At 48.0% G+C, this 20,030-nt stretch overlaps 1 protein-coding gene across 3 annotated transcripts in view; it reads right to left on the bottom strand.

Moving 5' to 3' along the window:
- KCNN2 (potassium calcium-activated channel subfamily N member 2) overlaps window positions 1–19,939 on the bottom strand; it is a 105,552-nt gene extending 85,613 nt beyond the window's left edge. Inside the window, exons 1-2 of one of the 3 annotated variants that reach the window (XM_028748583.2) lie at window positions 18,711–19,937; window positions 17,063–17,158 (exon numbers count right to left, since the gene is read on the bottom strand). In XM_028748583.2, the coding sequence (XP_028604416.2) occupies window positions 17,063–17,158; window positions 18,711–19,913 (1,299 nt within the window). In that variant the 5' untranslated portion in view covers window positions 19,914–19,937. Of the gene's footprint in view, window positions 1–17,062; window positions 17,159–18,710 lie in introns of all 3 variants that reach the window. The other 2 variants (XM_028748585.2, XM_028748584.2) reach the window with 2 other exon arrangements.
- Between the last annotated feature and the right edge of the window lie 91 nt (window positions 19,940–20,030).

Genomic DNA, 20,030 nt, shown 5'->3' on the forward strand with positions numbered 1-20,030 from the left:
ACAAACTAACCCAGCTACCCTTCAGGAGACAGTAGTTAAAGATTATTGAATATCACCGGGGCAGTGACCCCAAAAAAGGCGTTTTCTGCCACTGCCTGTGAATCTTAGAATGCCCTTCCCTCTTCCATACACCCACCAGTTGCTTCAAACATCTTGTAATGATATATCTTCTTGCCTAGGTTTTTCCTGGTCCTTAATATAGGATTCCCCTTATTCCAAGTTTGAGACCTAACATGCAATGTAGAATATTTTTATATACTGTCACATGTTCTAGCAAGAAAACTCCCACTGGTGGTTATGTTAGGCTGTGTAGGACTTGGGTTGTAACAATCTAAACAACTTCTATATGTAAACCAACATCTACCATCTTGGACAATAATGGGCTATCACGGACAATCAGAAGGCAAGCAAGTTGAAAATGGACCCAGTTATGACTGAAATAATAATGATTGATAAGTACAACCCAAGGAGAGTAGAGAAATATAACAATATGCAATCTTCTAGATCTATTGCTCTGTTCGAACTTCAGATCGCCAATGGTCCTCCTGTTCATCAACTTCCCCTTCTGATATTATACTTTTTATGGGAGTTATACATGAGCAGGTCAAAAGAAGTACCTTTCACCAATGCACCAGAACTTGTTGCACCAGTGACAGTGTTGCCGTCCAGGGATAATGCCAATTTTCACCCCAAAAAAGCAATAAATAGCCCAAGGCATGTACTGTAAAAGGTTTCTTTTCACTAAAAATGCCTGCCTCATTCTGCCAATTTTATATATTACAGCAAGATGCTGAAAGGTGGGATTTAATATTCAAGCTTTGCTGAAAGATGCAATTTGTAATTTAAACATGCCAAATTATTCTGACAGCAAAGTTGTGTTTTATGTTTCAGTTCAAGATCTTTGGCAGCCCATCTGACCAAATATGAAGTCCCATTTGGCAGTATTTGTTACACTACAAATCCAAGCAAGTGTCTGTCCAATATTTTTTTGAAAATCTGCAAGGAAGGAAATTCTATAACCCCACTAAGCAGCTTATTTCACTGCTTAACTGCTCTTACATGATATTTTTTTTAATTACCCAAAATATAACTTCCTGTAAATGAAGCCTACTCCTTCTTGTTCTGTTCTCAAGTGATGCAATGAACAATTGTATTTTTATCTGCTCATATATTTCACAATATTTGAAGTTTGCCAACATTACTGCTAATCTTTTAGCACACCAGATTTGATGACACGCAAAATACCATTCAGCTGAATAATCTGTTTATTTTAAACAAGAGGCACATTCTACAAAGACAGAAGGACTATGAAGTCTCACCCCAAAAAATAAGTTCTACAGGAGCCAGAAGCACAATATCAAGACTAAAAATAAAACCTCAGTCTGTTCTGCATTCACAATTCAAAAATATATACAGAAGCTAGGTGTGGCTTTGTCTGCTTTTGTGCTGACCAATGATGACAAACTCCAGAACTTTACTTTTATAGAATGGTAAAATTCAAATGATGCCTTTCTTCTAGCAATCCTATTGTATAAGGTTTTACAAATGTGACATGAATATAAACCTTCAAAACATCTGCTGCTAACAATGACTTGGAAACAAACTAATAATGAACTGTTTATTGTCTGTTTTAACACAGCTATTGTTTCTGAGTAAACAAGCTATTCTATAAAAGGACATTTATGTTTCTTAATAAATCTGCCAATTTTCCAATGGTGAGAAGTTCAGTTTGCAGTTGAAAAGTTATCTATCTTATTCTCTAGTTTTGATACAAACAGGAGAAGAATATGACTTGTATTCTAAATCACCATTCTGTGATCAGTTGACCTTTCCATGTATTTATTACATTTATAATAATACTTCTGATCCACCAAATCAATAGGAGCACTAAACCATTATAAAACACAGAAAGGTTCTGCTTGTTTAAAGACCTCTTCAATGAGCTGAACTCTTTCCATGAACAGAAGAGCAAAAACTCCAAGTGTTTGTATTTGCTCAGTTAAACAAATCCTAACACTGGTTGGAGAGAAGTGGAATACAAAAAGGTTGTGAAGCCACCACCACAACTGAACCTATGCTCCTCACACCAGCCAGGACAGAAGGGAAGGGAGTAAAATCCATGTGCTTTTTGCTGCACGAGCTTTTAGGCCAGACCAAGAGGTACAAGTCATGCCTCTTTGTGGGTGTTAGCCAGTAGATTCTTGGCTGTCTCCACTTGCGCACCCCCCCCCCCCCCGAGAGAGAGAGAGAGAGAGAGAGAGAGAGAGAGAGAGAGAGAGAGAACACCCCATTTTGTTCCCTTCCACCATACTCTGCAACTGCAGTGGGGCCTCTGTAGAAGCAAAGCCAATCCACTGGTGGAGGCATCCAGATAAGGGTTTAGGATTTCTGCCTTAGATAGAGTAGGAGGGAGACTAGAATATTATTCCAGGAATAATGGGACAGAAAGAGAAACCACTTGAGAGAGCAAGAGACCCTGAGACTGCTGACGGTAGCAAACCTGGTGCAGCAAATGTTACAGGCAATGAAGTGTCAGGGTATGAAAGCAGAAAGATAAAGTGAGTGGCTAAGGTAAGGGAAACCTTTGAAGGAAGGATGAGTAGCCTGTGCTGTGTCTTGCACAGGGATTGTTGTTGTTGTTTTATATTAAGACCACTTATCTCTCTTACTGTGGACTAAACCATACCTTTTAGCTCAGCATTACACTTTTGAGAAATTGCAATCCATTTCTTCGTTGCAAAACAGCATCAAGAGCTGACAATTTGAAGAGAACAAGCAACAGCAAGGCTGCTTAACCCTTCCATCATTTATCCCCCCACCTGGAAGCTCTCAGAAACTGCTGGAAACTCTCACAAAATGAGACAGCAAGGGAAGTTGCAGACGGGGAGGGAGTCAGCACCTTTCTCCCTATTGTGTCCACACCCTAAATATTCTACAATTAAAACTAAAAACCATAAGAGAATAGAACAGTCTATATCATCTGAGGACAACATCTTGTGCAGAAGATACCTGCTATTTAAAAGTGTGTCCATGGGAACATGCACAGCAAGGAATCAAGAAACATAAGTCTCTCTTCACAGCGAGTTTTACTGCATGTAATTTGAAATTACATATCAGCAGAAGTCAATGGCACTGAAATCAATCGATTCTAGATCTGTTTCAATGTTATTGCAGTTGTAACCACCAATATGCAAGGTTTTTGGTTCTTCATCTAACACGGAGTGTCTCAAATTCCTAGCAGGATGGATACAGCAACTGGCAGTGCAATAAGTAGAATGAGGTGTGTGAGTAGGCAATTGATTCAGAGGACAACATCAAAGGAAGATAACAGGAGGGCTGAGAAAATCCTGATTTTCAAAAAAACCAACCTTTTCATTCAAAGAGTCAGAACCTTAGGGAGGAAAACTAAAACCTGGTTTCTGATGTGTCATTAGCAGAATTATAGTTGTAATAACCTAAATGTGACATTTTCATTGAAGCTGATGGAGCACTGCAGACATAAGTGAAAGGGATGCAAATGTAAGGGATTGAATATACCTTGATCCTTTAAAGGTAATTGTTTTAAATGTGGATTAGGCTTGCCTTGGGAATAACGGTCACCATCAAACCCCACAAGAACAAAGCCTCCTAGAAGAAATTCAGCGACAGTAATATTAAAGAGAAGAGAGCTGTGATGGCCTGGGATTCCGATTCGGAGGATGAAACAGAGGAATCCCAGCCTGCACAGGAGTCCCCGCCTCCAGGGCCGGCTGAACTGGGGCAAGGCCTAGATGCTGAAGAGCCTGCACCTGTGGCAGTGCATCAGGAGCTGGCCCCAGGTGAAGCCCTTCTGGCCCCAGAGAGGCTTGACGACTCAGTGGCCACAGGTGAGCCTCCTCCAGGGCCCAGTAACCCTTCGGCCTCTCCTGATCTGCAGAGGCTTAGAGCAGAGAGGCGAAGGGAACTGGTTGCCCCCAGGAGGAGTGCTCGCCTTAAGGCCAGAGGAGGCGGGGCTCCTGGGGGCTGGGACCGCCCCTGGCCTTAGAAGAGGATAAAAGCCCAGTCAGCCCGGCCCCAGGTTGCGGGAGCAACGTCGTTGTTGGCTTCGGACCTTCCTGTGTTCCTGATCCCTGCTCGGTCTCCTGTTCCTGACTATCCGGTACTCCTGTTCCCTGCTCGGCTTCCTGTTCCCGACCATCCGGTGTTCCTGTTCCCTGCACAGCCTCCTGTTCCAGCGTTCCTGTTCCCCGCCCGGCTCTCTGCCTCGGACCTCGCCCCTCTTCGTGTGGACTCTGCTACACCCAAGGTACCTTACCCCCGGGACCAGCACAGTTTGCTCCCGCCACACCCGCACTCCCCCTTCGTAGGGGTGCGTTCGGGAAGAGCCAGAGGCCATGGCTGAACAGGCGGCTGCACTGGTGGCTTTGGCCCAGGAGAACCAGGCCTTGACTCACACCGTGCAGCAGCTCAGTGACGCGGTTGTGGCACTTCAGCAACGCTTGGAAGCCCTACCGGCTCCTGGGGCCGACGCCCTGGCTCCGGGCAAGTACCCAGTGGCTTTGCCTGAGAAATTTGATGGAGCCCCGGCCAGCTTTCCCATGTTCCTGGCCCAGGCCAAGCTGTATATTCAGGGGCGAGCCCGGAACTTTCCTGATGACCGCACCAAGGTGCACTTTTTGATTAGTTTGTTAAAGGACCAGGCGGCCAAGTGGGCGTTGCCGCTACTCAGGCAAGACTCCCCCTTGCTGGCAGACTATACGGGGTTTTGCAATCGTTTGGAGGCCGCGTTCGGCAACCCCCAGAAAGGGAGTCAAGCCAACCGGGCGATTCGGCGTTTGAAACAAGGCAAGTCCACGGTGGCCGCATATACCACGGAGTTTCGGCTGTTGGCACAGGACTTGACCTGGAATGACTCGGCACTGCGGGACCAGTATCTCGAAGGGCTTTCGGACGAGGTACTGGACCAGTTGGCCACAATGGAACGTCCCACCACGCTGGACACTCTCATTCAACGGAGTCTACAAATAGACGACCGGTTGGAGGATCGTCGTCAGGCCCGGGGTCGCCGACACTTCCAGTTCACGGCACCAGCTTTTTCCGGCAGCCCCACGGTCACGACTGATTTAACGGAGGAGCCTATGCAGCTGGGGGCAGTGCGGCCACGCCTTTCCCCCGCAGAGAAGACGCGGCGTCGGGAGGGAAATCTCTGTCTTTACTGTGGCGGAAGTGGACACTTCGCTCGGTCCTGCCCTGAGAAACCGCCAACCCCAGTAGCTGATGGCCCTAGCTACCGGGGGTCCCAAACCGTACAGAATGGGCCCGCACCAATGGACTTGCAACATCTTATGGTTTCGGTACGTTTATACCCTCCAGGTGGGCCCTGGATCCTCACCCATGCTTTGGTAGATTCAGGGGCAACCCGCTCCTATATGGACGCTGCTTTTGCCGCCCATCATCAGGTGCCACTTCGGAACAAGCCAGTACCGGTCCAGGTGGAAGCGATTGACGGTCGACTTCTGCGTTCAGGTGCCGTTACTCAGGAGACCCAGCCCCTGCTCCTGTGTCTCCAGCAGCACCGGGAGTTGCGAACTTTGGACATTGCCTCTATGCCCCGCTTCCCCCTGGTGCTCGGGATGGACTGGCTGGAAGCCCACAACGTTCAGATTGACTGGGTCAAACGGACCGTGCACTTCCCAGACCCATGTTCCCATGCTCAATCCGGAACGCTGGCGGCCGCGCCCTCAGAGGAGGCAGCACCCACGCTCCCAGCCGTGTACCAGGACTACCAGGACGTGTTCGAGGAACGGGGGGCAGACCAGCTGCCGCCGCATCGGCCTTTTGACTGCGGCATAGACCTCCAACCCGGAGCGCCTTTACCAGTGAGTCGCTTATATTCCCTAACAGAGCCAGAGCGCGAGGCTTTGCAGGACTTCTTGCGCAAGAACCTGGAGCGTGGGTTCATTAGGCCTTCCACCTCGCCTACAGCGGCACCAGTGCTTTTTGTTAAGAAGAAATGTGGGGAACTCCGCCCTTGCCATGATTACCGAGCCCTGAACAAAATTACCGTCCCAGACCGGTACCCCTTGCCCCTTATCTCGGAGCTGCTGGAGCGGGTGCAAGGCGCACAGGTGTTCACCAAGCTGGACCTCCGGGGGGCCTACAACTTGATTCGGATCCGAGCCGGGGATGAGTGGAAGACAGCGTTTGGTACCCGGTACGGGCAGTTCGAATATTTGGTTATGCCTTTCGGTTTGTGCAACGCGCCTGCTGTGTTTCAACGCTACATCAACCACGTGTTTCAGGACTTGTTAGACAAGTACGTGGTGGTGTATTTGGATGACATACTGATTTACTCCCGTGACCCGGCTCGCCATGAGGGACATGTCCGGACCGTGCTGCAGCGCTTGCGTGAGCACCGTTTGTACGCAAAGCTCAGCAAGTGCGAGTTCCATCAGCGGACTGTGGACTTCCTTGGTCACCGGCTCTCTCCAGATGGGGTGCAAATGGACCCGGGGAAGGTGACAGCGGTTCAAGAATGGGCGGCACCCCGGAACCGCAAGGACCTACAGCGTTTCCTGGGGTTCGCCAATTACTACCGGACCTTCATCGCTGATTATGCTCATCGCACCACCCCGTTGACCCGGCTACTGCGCCCAAAGACGCCGTTTTCCTGGGACAAGGAGGCAGAGGAGGTGTTTCAGGGGTTGAAGGCCTGTTTCCAGAGGGCACCAATCTTACAACATCCGGACCCCTCTCGACCCTTTGTGGTGGAGACCGACGCTTCCAGTACGGCTCTCGGTGCCATCTTGTCTCAACAGATTGGTCCTGAAGCGCCACTCTTACCCTGTGCCTTCTATTCCCGCCAGCTCCTACCAGCGGAGCGTAACTATACTGTGTGGGAGCGGGAACTACTGGCCATCAAGGTAGCCTTTGAGGTCTGGCGCCACCATCTTGAGGGGGCACGACATCCGGTGGAGGTGAGAACCGACCACCGGAACCTGGAGTACCTCCAGACCACCCGCAAGCTGAACCAAAGACAGATCCGGTGGGCGTTGTTCTTTTCCCGGTTCCAGTTCCGGATCCGCTACATCCCTAGCTCTCAGAATCAGAAGGCGGATGCCCTGTCCCGGAAACCTGAAGACAACGCAGACACGGTACAGCAAGCAGAACCCACCACGATCCTACCTCCGGCTGCATTCCTGGCCACCCAGGAGGCGCAGCCACTGCAGGTTCGGGTGCAGGAACAGCAGCGGGTCGACGCTTGGGCCCAGGAACGACTCCGGGAGCTGGCTGAAGGGTCCAGCCCACAGTATCCGGGGCTGGTCCTGCATCAGGGCCTTCTGCTGCACCACGGTCGTCTGTACATCCCGCCAGGGCCACTACGGCTGGAGGTTCTTCGGATGGCCCATGATGCCCCAGCAGCGGGGCACTTTGGACGGTATCGGACCACCCATCTGGTCAGTCGAGAGTTTTGGTGGCCCCGCCTGAAGGCTGACGTGGCTCGCTACGTTGCTGGTTGTGATGTCTGCCGGCGCGCCAAGGGACCTACCGGGCGACCCCCCGGCCTACTTCAGCCATTGCCAGTTCCACCGCGCCCTTGGCACACGGTTTCGTTGGACTTTGTAGTGGACTTACCCTCGTCTCGTGGCTGTACCTGCCTTCTGGTTTTCTCCGACCATTTCACCAAGATGGTGCACTGCGCTCCCTGTCCATCGGTACCCACAGCCAAGGAAACTGCTCAGCTGTACCTTCAGCATGTCTTCCGCCTGCATGGCCTACCTGAGCGCGTGGTGTCCGACCGGGGTGTTCAGTTCACATCCCGGTTCTGGCGAGCATTGCACCAGACCCTCGGGACGGAGGTCTGTCTCTCATCAGCCTACCACCCACAGACCGATGGCCAGACAGAACGGGCGAACGCGGTGCTGGAGCAGTACCTCCGGTGTTACTGCAGCTACCAGCAGGATGACTGGGCCGACCACCTGGCATTGGCGGAGTTCGCCTACAATAACGCGGTGAATGCGTCCACCCAGCAGACCCCGTTCCAGGCCAGTTATGGTTATCATCCACGGCTGTTTCCAGAGGTGCTGCCGACATCCGCGGTCCCGGCGGTGACGGAGTGGCTTCAAGAGCTCCAGTCCCAGCAACAGCTTTTGGTGGAGCAACTGCACCAGGCCAAGGAAGCGTACAAAGCCCAGGCCGACCGCCACCGCCAGGTGGGGCCGGAACTTCGCGTCGGTGACCTGGTTTGGCTCTCCACTCGCCACCTCCACCCCTCTCGACCTTCGCGGAAGTTGGACGCCCGCTTCACCGGCCCGTTCCCTATCGTAGACCAAGTCTCTCCTGTGGCATTTCGTCTCCGGTTACCCGCAACCCTGAAGGTTCACCCGGTCTTCCACAGGTCCCTTTTGAGTCCGGTGGCCCCACCCGACGAGTTCCACCCGAACCGTCCCCGACCGCAGCCAGTGTTGGTTCGGGGAGAGCCTGAGTACGAGGTGGAACGCATCCTGGACTCCCGATACCGCAGGGGAATGCTGCAGTATCTCATTGACTGGAAGGGGTACGGACCGGAGGACCGTTCCTGGGAACCAGCGGCCAACGTCCACGCACCTGCCTGCCTCCGAGAGTTCCATGCGACGTACCCCAGCAAGCCGGGTCCGGACCCTCGGTTGAGGGGGGGGCCTGGGAGGGGGGATGGTGTGATGGCCTGGGATTCCGATTCGGAGGATGAAACAGAGGAATCCCAGCCTGCACAGGAGTCCCCGCCTCCAGGGCCGGCTGAACTGGGGCAAGGCCTAGATGCTGAAGAGCCTGCACCTGTGGCAGTGCATCAGGAGCTGGCCCCAGGTGAAGCCCTTCTGGCCCCAGAGAGGCTTGACGACTCAGTGGCCACAGGTGAGCCTCCTCCAGGGCCCAGTAACCCTTCGGCCTCTCCTGATCTGCAGAGGCTTAGAGCAGAGAGGCGAAGGGAACTGGTTGCCCCCAGGAGGAGTGCTCGCCTTAAGGCCAGAGGAGGCGGGGCTCCTGGGGGCTGGGACCGCCCCTGGCCTTAGAAGAGGATAAAAGCCCAGTCAGCCCGGCCCCAGGTTGCGGGAGCAACGTCGTTGTTGGCTTCGGACCTTCCTGTGTTCCTGATCCCTGCTCGGTCTCCTGTTCCTGACTATCCGGTACTCCTGTTCCCTGCTCGGCTTCCTGTTCCCGACCATCCGGTGTTCCTGTTCCCTGCACAGCCTCCTGTTCCAGCGTTCCTGTTCCCCGCCCGGCTCTCTGCCTCGGACCTCGCCCCTCTTCGTGTGGACTCTGCTACACCCAAGGTACCTTACCCCCGGGACCAGCACAAGAGCACACGTATCGCACACTGTGTAATTTCTTATCTGTGGGACGGAGAAGAAACCTAAGATTTATGGGCAGAAATGCTTATGAGGCAATAGCATCTAATGCTAAAGTGTGCTAGATTTCCCCCTCGGTTGTGGCTGCTCTCCTTTATTTAAGTGCTCTTTCACTGCCAACCTTTTTGGAGCCATGGGCACATTTCCAAACCAGATGAACTGTTGGCAGCACCAACACCAACCACACACTGCAGCCTATTATATTGGCTACAATTGAATGCTACTTCCAAGACTCATTTTGTGGGGGGGTTGCGGGTTGGGGTGGACACCAGGGAAAGCCTCTGCCCATGCAACTATGTGTGTGGTGTTAGTCAGTGGCGTAGCAAGGTCAGGTGGTAGCCGGTGTGGAAATTTTTTTGTCACTCCTCCCGCTCCCACATTGAAATTGAAAACTGTTAAAGAGAGCCATGCAGGCGATCCCGATGCAGATCCCACCTTTCCCCATCCTCCCTCCACCCCTCTCTGTCAAAGAGAGATGCACAGGCGATCCCAATACAGATCGTGTCTTCCCACCTCCCTCCACCCCCGTCAAAGCAAGCCACGCAGGCGATGCTGTTGCTGGTCCTGATACGGCTCCTTCTCGCCTCCCTCTTCTCCTCTCCACCCCTACACCAGCGCGTGATCTCTCTGTCTCTCCCCTCAAACCAGCTGGGCTGTGGAGCTCTCCTAGACGACACTTCTCCTCCCCATCCCCAAACCAGCGCGCCTTGGCTCTTAAATGAAAGGTGAAAGCAGGCGACCACAGCCTCTCCAGCCTCCATGCCCTTCTCGGGAGTCCACGTCAGCCCCAGAAGGACCCTGCCTTGCCCCATGAGCAGCACAGCTTTGACTGCGGCCACACAGACACGCACGCACTACCTGAGCGAGGGCAGGACGTGGACAGGCAGGGGGAGAAGGGTCTGACCAACCACGCATGCTTCCGGCCACAGAGGTGGGAAGGGAACGCATCGGCGTTGCAATGCAACTCAACCCCGCTTGGTTCCACTACACAGGCAGCGTCGAGTTCAGCCGGCATTTTGTCAGCCCCCTCATGATGGCACCCGATGCGGACCGCCCCCCCCCCGTGCCCCCTTCCTACGCCCCTGCTAGTGACCCCTGATGACCTACAAGTGCCTAATTTCTGCCAAGCATAGGTCTGCAGACCTCCCCTTTCAGGATTTCTCTCTCTAAGAATCACATAAGTTCTAAAACAATGTGATATGTAAATCTGATGACAAATTTCACTGTCTTTATCTCACTGCGTTTATTTCCAATGACTTGCAAGACACAACATGATGCAACTTGGATTTATAAAATAAGAGGGAGGGATAGTGTCACATTAAGCAGTTAAAAGCCACTGGAGATGCATCACAGATGTGCATTGATAATAATAAAAACACTGTTCTATGACACAGAAATTCAGGAATCCTGATCAATGCAAAAACATCAATGTGAATATATAGATTGTTACTTGCATGTAAGTCCTCATAGGTGTGTACTTGCTTGGGTCTAGCTTGGTGGTGTTTGCCTCAAGGTAGGCCCGATGCCCCAAAATAAAATATAATATTTCACTCGTGATAAAACAGAGACCTAGGTCATGGGTAGGCAAACTAAGGCCCGGGGGCCGGATCTGGCCCAATCGCCTTCTAAATCTGGCTCGCGGATGGCCTGGGAATCTGCGTGTTTTTACATGAGTAGAATGTGTCCTTTTATTTAAAATGCATCTCTGGGTTATTTGTGGGGCATAGGAATTTGTTCTCCCGCCCCCCCCAAATATAGTCCAGCCCCCCACAAGGTCTGAGGGACAGTGGACCAGCCCCCTGCTGAAAAAGTTTGCTTACCCCTGACCTAGGTCTTCAGTCTGAGTGTTAGGCTTGAGATTTATTTTGTATTCTCCACAGTATACCAAACTCTGGGTGCACAGGCCATTCAGTGAAGCACGAGGATAGCTATTTAAGAGCTCTGTAACATCATTATTTGTTGTAAGAACTATTTTAAGTACAGCCCGGTGTTTATGAGGTTCTATGAAAGAAAATGGAGGTACAAAGAGCATGGGGCTGGCTTACTTAACATGCTCATTTTGGAATACACCTTAAAAAGCTCGTGAAAATGTAAGAAATAGGAAAAATAACTGTATATGTTATCTTCTGTGATTCAGGAGTAGGCAGTTATAATCAGGCAATCCACAACACACACACACACACACACACAGTTTGTTTTATACAAAACAACATAAGGGTCTATGCATCTGAGAACATTACACAGTCACTTCTAACTAATGTGCATATTAATGTGCAAATGAATATTACAGTGCAATCCTGCCACTCAGGAGTAAGTCCTATTGAATTCAATGGGGTTCATTCCCAGGTTAACTGGGTTAGAACTGCAATTCTATGCAAACTTCCTTGGGAGTCTGTCTGAGTGAAACAAATAGCAGTTAACTACCAAGTGGATGAGAAATAGTCAATCCAAACTTAAGTTTCCCATTTCTTGAAAAGGTTAATATCAATCAGTAACTGACAGCCCACCACTATCTAGTATATATTTTTCTGTACACTTTGGCTGTCCCATCCAAAGAATGATACAGATCTAAAACACCAACTACTTGTTATTTTCAAAATTCTGTCAGACCATCAAGAACTAAATGTTACATATAGTTAACAGCTTAACATGCTACTCTTTTCTTTAAACTTTGCAATAACCTCCAAGTAACATTTTTGCTCCATAACCCATCCCCATTCAACCACACACCAATGCCAGCATATATGCTTTGCTTAGAAAAGAAGAAGGTAAAGGACCCCTGAGAGTTAAGTCCAGTCGCAGACAACTCTGGGGTTGCGGCGCTCATCTCACTTTACAGGCCGAAGGAGCCGGCGTTTGTCCGCAGACAGTTTTTCTGGGTCACGTGGCCAGCATGACTAAGATGCTTCTGGCACAATGGAACACCAAAACCAGAGAAGCACAGAAATGCTGTTTACCTTCCCGCCAGAGCGGTACCTATTTATCTACTTGCACTGGCATGCTTTCGAACTGCTAGGTTGTGGCAGGAGCTGGGACAGAGCAACGGGAGCTCACCACATCGCAAGGATTTGAACCACTGACCTTCTGATCAGCAAGCCCAAGAGGCTCAGTGGTTTAGACCACAGCACCACCCACGTCCCTATGCTTTGCTTACTATCATGCTAATCAGAGACAGCAAAAAAAACAGAAAATGTAGCTTGACAACTTGAAAAGGTACCACCAGTAACAATGAACTGTACTGGGCTGCATGCACCATTGGACTGACTTATTGTAAGGCAATCCACAGATCTTTTATTGATCTTCCAACCACACTGAAGCCGTTGTACTAAATAAATAGGCATGACTGACTTTCAAATCTCTCATACAACATTTACTGGAAAATACTGCATTTCTTTAAATTCAAGAACCTTTGTCCTCTTTTTTTTTTACAAGAACATAAGCTCGTGTTTTGGTGCTCGGTGAGCATTAATTATGTGGCTATAACAACATAGTGCTAAATAAGGTATCACCTGCACTGCATGTTCATAATCATATGGCTCACTCATGCTGAAAACCATGAAGATATGAGTCCTATGCAGAAAATCATTCAAATCTGCTACTCTTCATACCTCATGCATATTTCAAAGAGTGACTTTATTCACATGCATGTGCATCCACACATATATATATATATTTGCAAATGAAGCAAGAATTCAAAGACCCTGAACAAACACTGAAGTATTTTCAGATACAACTAATTAGTTTACCCTTTTTCTTGGGCTTCCCCTTATTTTGGAAAGGTAGGGTGAAGCCTTCCAAGTTATGTGTTATTACTTGCCATATTCTATAAAGGGAAGACCATTACTGCATATGGCGAAATAATATTCTTCACAAAATCTCCCCTACAAAAATTGAAATTCTTAACCCAGCACCACCCAGAAAGGCATTGGTGCTGTGTTAGGATTTTCTTTTCAGTCAGCATGTGTTTTACAATCATTATTGTAGGAAAAAGCATACCTCCCTCTATTGGCCTGAAGCACGATCTTCATATTATGCAATGTGTGCCTCAGTAAACATCTGTAAAAACTTTATATTTTAAATAATTCTAAAATGGTACGAGTATTGTAATTGTGCTCCGTTCTAAAGCAAAACGACTTTGCACAAGTATCACTTTTTGACAGAAATGCTATTTAGAAGGCAGGTCTCTGTCAAATGCCAAAATTCTATGCACACTTATTGGAGCAGAAGCATTAATTTGTTTTGCTGATGGACTTAGAATGAAGATTAGGCTTAGCACAGATGTCAGTTTCCAAGGGTTGCAAAATCTTTGGAACTGAACTGGCCAAATACAATACTACGAAGATTTCCAAGTGAGTGGTCATCACCTTTGAATACCCTCCACAAGACTGCGGGGTTTAATACCTTCTCTCTTATAAGCTGCTCACATCCTTTTTCCTTTGTGTTTCACCAGATTATGCAAACAGCGAATGTAGCATATTTTAACAGCATGTATGTACATCATAAAAAATAAATAAGCCATTCATCTCTATTCAAAAATGTCTTTTAACTCAATTTCAATATTCATCTGACACTGGATTTCCAGAAATACTTTGAATCACAGTGCATATTCCCTTTCCTATATGTTCACGTACACATTTACTTTCGGGGCGAAAGATGTTAAATTGCATAAACAAGTATTAGCAAAACTTCTGATGCCAAGAGCTGTCCACAGTGCTGAAGACGAAAGCCTGTACTGTGTACAGAGCTGGTGATTTTTCTTTCTTTCTATAGAAATTGAGCTTTAAAAATATATAGTGAAACTCTTCCCTACGCCCTCAATAGAAAATAGTGAAGTCAGGCTGCCTACTGATGTAGATTTATATGCTATCTAAAAGCTTTTATACCAGAACTAAAAATAGCCACTGCCAAGGCTTAGAAAAACAACACTATACAAGTGTTTGAACTTTCTATCACTAAGATATCTGGGGAGTATGATACTGGAAAGCCCAAGGAATTTTTTTGTACTGGAAGGTTTCCTGTGATACTTTTTGGAATTAAAACGAACCCTTATTTCATTCCTTACCAAGAGAGAGGGAGCGAGAACACATTTGTTAAGCTAATATTCCTGGTTACGATGTAATGCTATTTCCTTCAGAACTAAAATATTTATTGCAACATAATTAGAGAAAAATGTTCCTGTCTGTTGTTTCTCCTAACTTATACTATGTTGATTACACTTCTTTTCAGAATACATTTAAATAGTCACAGGTAACTTAGACAAATTATAACGCAGAACTACATCATCCACAGAAGTGAATGAACTCAAATCACTGCATACATGATTTCCCCACAACTATCCACCCAAAAATAGCTAGTTGCTGCTGATTTTGTGGGCACTGACTATTGCTGTCCTAATTTTCTATCTTCTGGTCATGAGAGAGCAGGTGGATATTTCACAAGGGGAAACTAAAGGATGTAATGAGGTCATTGTGGTCAGAAAGAAAGAAAAGCCCATACTTCATTTGAAGATTTGCAGTGTACCAATAATTTCACCAGAATGCCCTGCTGTCTACAGTAGCCAGATTTAAAGGAGTACCACTGTACTACTATCACTATTTAATTAGGCTTTTAAGATACAACAACAATAATGGCAATTACTGGTAAAACAAATCATCAGCAGTCACTGACAACCACTTTAAAAAGGTAGTGAGTTTAGAAGTAATCACATAACTGTAATAAAAGGTTAATTTTTATTGCATTTACCAGCACTTTCATAAATATATCACGGGGGGGGGGGGGGATTCACCAGCATAAAGTATTTGTAAGGTTATAACTCGCCGAACTCTTTACTTGGGTTCAAATGCTCAAGAATAAATTATTTGAACACTGATGTTCAGAACTTTGTTGCTTAACTGGTTGTAGGCAATGCTGATTTTATAACATACACCACTCAATCATTTGAATGTTTACTCAGAAGTAAGTTCCATTGTGTTCATTGAGATTTGCTCTAGGGAAGCAGGGAAAAAAAACTTGCACAGCCCTATATTGATTTGAATTGATTTATTTGCATATACTTACTTGCAAATAAAGATTGATCTTTTTACAAAAGTGCTACAAATCAAACATCTGTTTAAAGAAATGTAAACTATATTCCTGTTATCCATTTTAAATGCTTAGTACAATTATATTCATCTTTTTTATGACAAGCAGTAAGCTTCTTCAGGCTTCACATGACTCCTGAGGGGATATTTTATTTGCATTACTGAAAATGATGTACTATTATTGTGATTTGAAACATATTGGCTCAGATTTACTGGGGAAGATGTGCATGAAAAAATATTGGTAAATAAGTTATGGGTTCCAAGAGGGGGGGAAATGAGATTTCTTTTTTAAAAATAATAATAATACTGTCTCACTTTCACACAAGCAATCCTCCTGTTTGTGCTAAGAAGTATGAACCTAAAGCTGGGAGGAAGGTTTGATAAGACTGCGATCTTACTCAAGCCTACTTGAGAGTAAGTCCCATTGCACTTCAGTGGGACATACTTCTGAATAGATATGTACATATGTACATTGTTAATGCATTTTTTAAAAATGTAAATGTTCTTTCTACTAGAGCTACAGTACAAGTTAAGAGAAACAGATCCTGTGACCTTGAGCCATACAACACACAGCTACCTGAGAAAGAACCTTCGGGATCTATGGTTTGGTTTGAAAATGCTCGAAAACACTTCACAATTACGATTGCCCATTACATGCTGGTATTTTTCTCCATCAATTAAAGAAAAAGCCTTGGTCCTTGAAAGATATTAACCATTGCTTTTATAAGAAGTTCTCTGTGATAATTGAACAGCATTCTATAGGAATACATTGTACCCTTCACACAGGACAGTATTACTACACTGAGATAGTTTTCATCCCATGCATACTTCCTTGGGTGTAAGGAATACTGAAATAAGCGAATCTCCCAAGTAAGCACATACAACATTAGGGTGCACATAAGGGAAACCATACACCCTTACTTGTGAAGTACACAATTGTAATTGTGATACACAGATACAAGTAATTCAGTCAGGAAGACACATTTCGTAAGCAACAGAATACACTTTTTCCAATTCAGAGACAATGTCCTTAGAGGAAGAAACATATCTAAATCCTGAAAGGGACTGATTTTCCAAACTACTCTTACTTAAAGAAAAAGCTAATCATCGGCCCTTTAAACAAAACTGTGCTTTGCTGATTTTAAAAAAGAATATCATTGTAGTTCATTACTGGAGTTTTGCAAACCTTGTGTCAACGATGAATTGAATTTAAACCTGTTATAACCTTTTATCCCCACCCGCAACAAGTCTATCTTTGTATAACAGACATCTAGCACAGCAGCACCAAGGTTTGATATTTGGATGTGACTGAAGAGTCCACAATTAGTCATATGATCCTGTATGGATTAGCATAACATGCAGTTGTTGTAGAAGAATGGGCAGGCATTAAAGCTCTTCATTTTGCATTAATAAATTGCCATTGAGGGCTAGAAAAGTACATCTAGTACATGCAGACTAGGGTACTCAAACATTGGAAGTGACAATATTGCTAGTAGCACCTAAGACGTTGCACTGTTAACTCTTTAGTAAGAATGCATCAATGCAGTCTGTTTAGTTTCACAGAAACGTCCTTGAAACACAGGTAGCAACAAGCCTCAGATCATAAGTGGAACGTACCTGAATTTCCCTTGCGTGGTATACAATAATCAGACCAAGCAGAATGATTGTAGAGAGGCTAATAAGGCATTTTAGGGCTAATGAATACAGCGACTCCTGCAAGAGAAAAATAGATGCTTTTTACACTGATCTTTGTGTCCTTCATCTTGAAGATCTCAGAGGGGAATACAGGCTACGTTTTGTAAGAAAGACTTTGCTCTTAAAAAACAACAACACCTTTAAAAGTATAGATCTTTACATTAAAAAGCAACAACACAGAACAAGATACAACTAATGAGCTAAGTGTAAACTCACTATTCTAGCAGAGCAACCCAGTACAATACTGGGAGAGATAAACTCCTTTAAAGGCCTAGCAAAGCAACTGGGAGTGGAAAAAGTCACCCCAAAAAATGTTACATGCAGGTCTAACTACACTGGGCAAGCCTTTCTGGAATTAAAGCTATCTAAAGGGCAGTAATCTTGTAAGGGATGCTAAAACCATTGATGCAAGGCATTTAAACAGCTGGCTTTTCCAGTTATTATCTTATCAAGGCATTATCCGATTGTCTGTCCCCCGTCAGCTTTGCAGTGTGGTAACAAAGAGGCAGGGTTTTAACACACAGCTGTCGCTGCTCAGTTCAGGAGATACAAGCAGCAAGTGCCTGCATACCAGATGCGGGGCATCATAGTGTAGAAAGCACCCACACAGCATTCATTCAGAATGTATGGATGAAGAATGATTATGGGGAAAATCTTACTAGGCTAACATGGATTGGCTGTGCAAGTTAGCAAGTTCCTCTGTTACTCCTTGCATAGTATGGTGTGCAATGTAGCAGATGCACGATACACATTCGCTCTACAGCAAAGCATGCATGGATGGGCATTTTAAACATCTGCAGGAAAAGCAAGCAAACTCCAAGCCACCCTGCAAGGTCCCCCAAAATAGCGGCAAAGATTGTGGCCGTAGCAATAGGAATCTCTGGATATGGAGACCGTAGGATTAACTTCCAAGTAACAGAGTTTACAGGACTGGAGCACTTGGCTGCATCCCTAAAGGCACTTCCTTGGAAGTAAATGCCACCACAGTAATTGGCACTGTCTCAGTAAGTGGATGTATTCAGGATGGGGGTTTCAAAGTGGTTATCTGCCCCATTGGAGGAAGTAAGCAATATTGAAATTAGTGGCTAAGTAAGCAGGTGGGACATTAGAAAACCCCATTACTTGTGAAGCACAACTGCATTTGGGTGTGACCTACACAAAAATAGTTCACACAGCTGTAGTAGCTCAGTTTTAACATACACAAAAGCAGTTCAGCCGGGGAAGCCACATTTGCTAAGCAACAGAGCGCACTTTTCCCAATTCAGAGAATGTACTTATGGGGGGGTGGGGGAAGGATATGACAATAGGAACTGCTACAAAAAAGGGAGAAAGATGCAGAAAGGAGAGGGAAAATAATAAAGTGGGAAAGGGAAGAAGGAGACGAAAGGAATGGATGGAGGGGGGACAAGAAAGGAAATGTGGAGGGGAAAGAAAGGAAGGAAGGAAGGAAGGAAGGAAGGAAGGAAGGAAGGAAAGAAGGAGGGAGGGAGAGAGAGAGGAACAGAGAAGATTAGAGGAAACACAGCGAGACCAGGGTTGCGAGGCGGGCGCTGCGAGGGGCAGCAGGTACCTTGGTGTAGGCGCCCCACGACAGCTCGGTCTCGATGACCATGACCACGATGCCGAACATGCCGAAGATGAGCGCGTAGTCGCTGAGGCGCTTCCGCTTCTCGAAGAGCGCGCGCCGGTGTCCCAACTTGTAGCCGATGTTCTGGTTCTTCTTCTTGCTCGACTTGCTGCCGCCGCCGCCGCTGTTGGTCTGGCTGCCTCCGCCTCCTCCGCCGCCGCCGCCTGAGGATCCGTAGAGCGCCAAGTTGTTGGAGTTGTTGTGCTCGGGCTTGGACACCACGATCTCCGGGCCGGCGCCGCTGGCCGAGGAAGCGGCGGCGGCGGCAGCAGCGGCAGCCGAAGCGGTGGGACTGGCGTGCGAGGGAGGCGGCGGCGGCTGGTGAGGCTGCAGCGGCTGCGACTCGGAGTCGAGCTCGTGCAGGTTCCTGCGGGACGAGCTGAGGTTGCTGAGAGGACGCATGACGCCGCCGTTGTATCTGCAGCTGCTCATGGCTATTTCCGTGAAGGGGTTGCTTTCCCGCCGCTGCTGGGACGCTGCTGGGTGGCTGTGGCTGCCTGCGCTGCCGACGCTGCTGCTGGGGCTTCCCGCCGGCTGCTGCTGCTGCTGCTGCGGTTGGACGCTATGGCACGGCTGGTAGTAGTGGGAGTGGTGGTGGTGGGGCTGGGGCTGGGCGTAGTGGTGGGGCTGCCTGGGCGCACTGGCATGGCTGGAAGGGGTCAGCTCGCTCACGTTGAGCTGGCTGCCCGGGCGCGACGAGGCTGCGGAGCACGAGAGCGGCGTCGACGAGCGCGCCCGGAAGGCGCCCGAAAGGGGCGACGAAGTGCGGAGCAGCAGCGGCAGGTTATCTCCCGCGCCCGACGCAGCGCCGTAGTGAGCAGCGCAGCAGTTGTTGCACCGGAGGCACGGGCTGCGCTGCTGCTGCTGCTGCTTGTCTTGAGCGTGGCGCTGCTGCTGCTGCTGCTGCTGGCAATGCGGGTGTGGGCGCTGCTGCTGCTGCTCTGAGCAGAAGCCAGGCTGGAACTGCAATGGTGTTTCCATGTCAGAGCTGTTAAAGCTGCAGGAGGACCAGGCGGTGGTGCACCCTGCGCAATGCGTTATGGTCGGCAGAGGGGAGTCCTGTTGCCGCCACGACGGGCCCATCGCGGCTCCCGTAGAATCCAGGCGCCGAGTCCGATTGGTCGGGCGCACCAAAACAACGGGCATCACGTCACCTGGAAAAGGCGGGAGGGTTAAGGGGGGGGGGCGAGAGAGAGAGAAAGCGAGCTGCAGCGTGAGGAGGAGAAGAAAAGCGCGCGAGGAGCAGGCGCGTGGCGGCGGGGG

Source organism: Podarcis muralis, chromosome 11, assembly GCF_964188315.1.
Source record: "Podarcis muralis chromosome 11, rPodMur119.hap1.1, whole genome shotgun sequence".
Lineage (NCBI taxonomy): Eukaryota > Metazoa > Chordata > Lepidosauria > Squamata > Lacertidae > Podarcis > Podarcis muralis.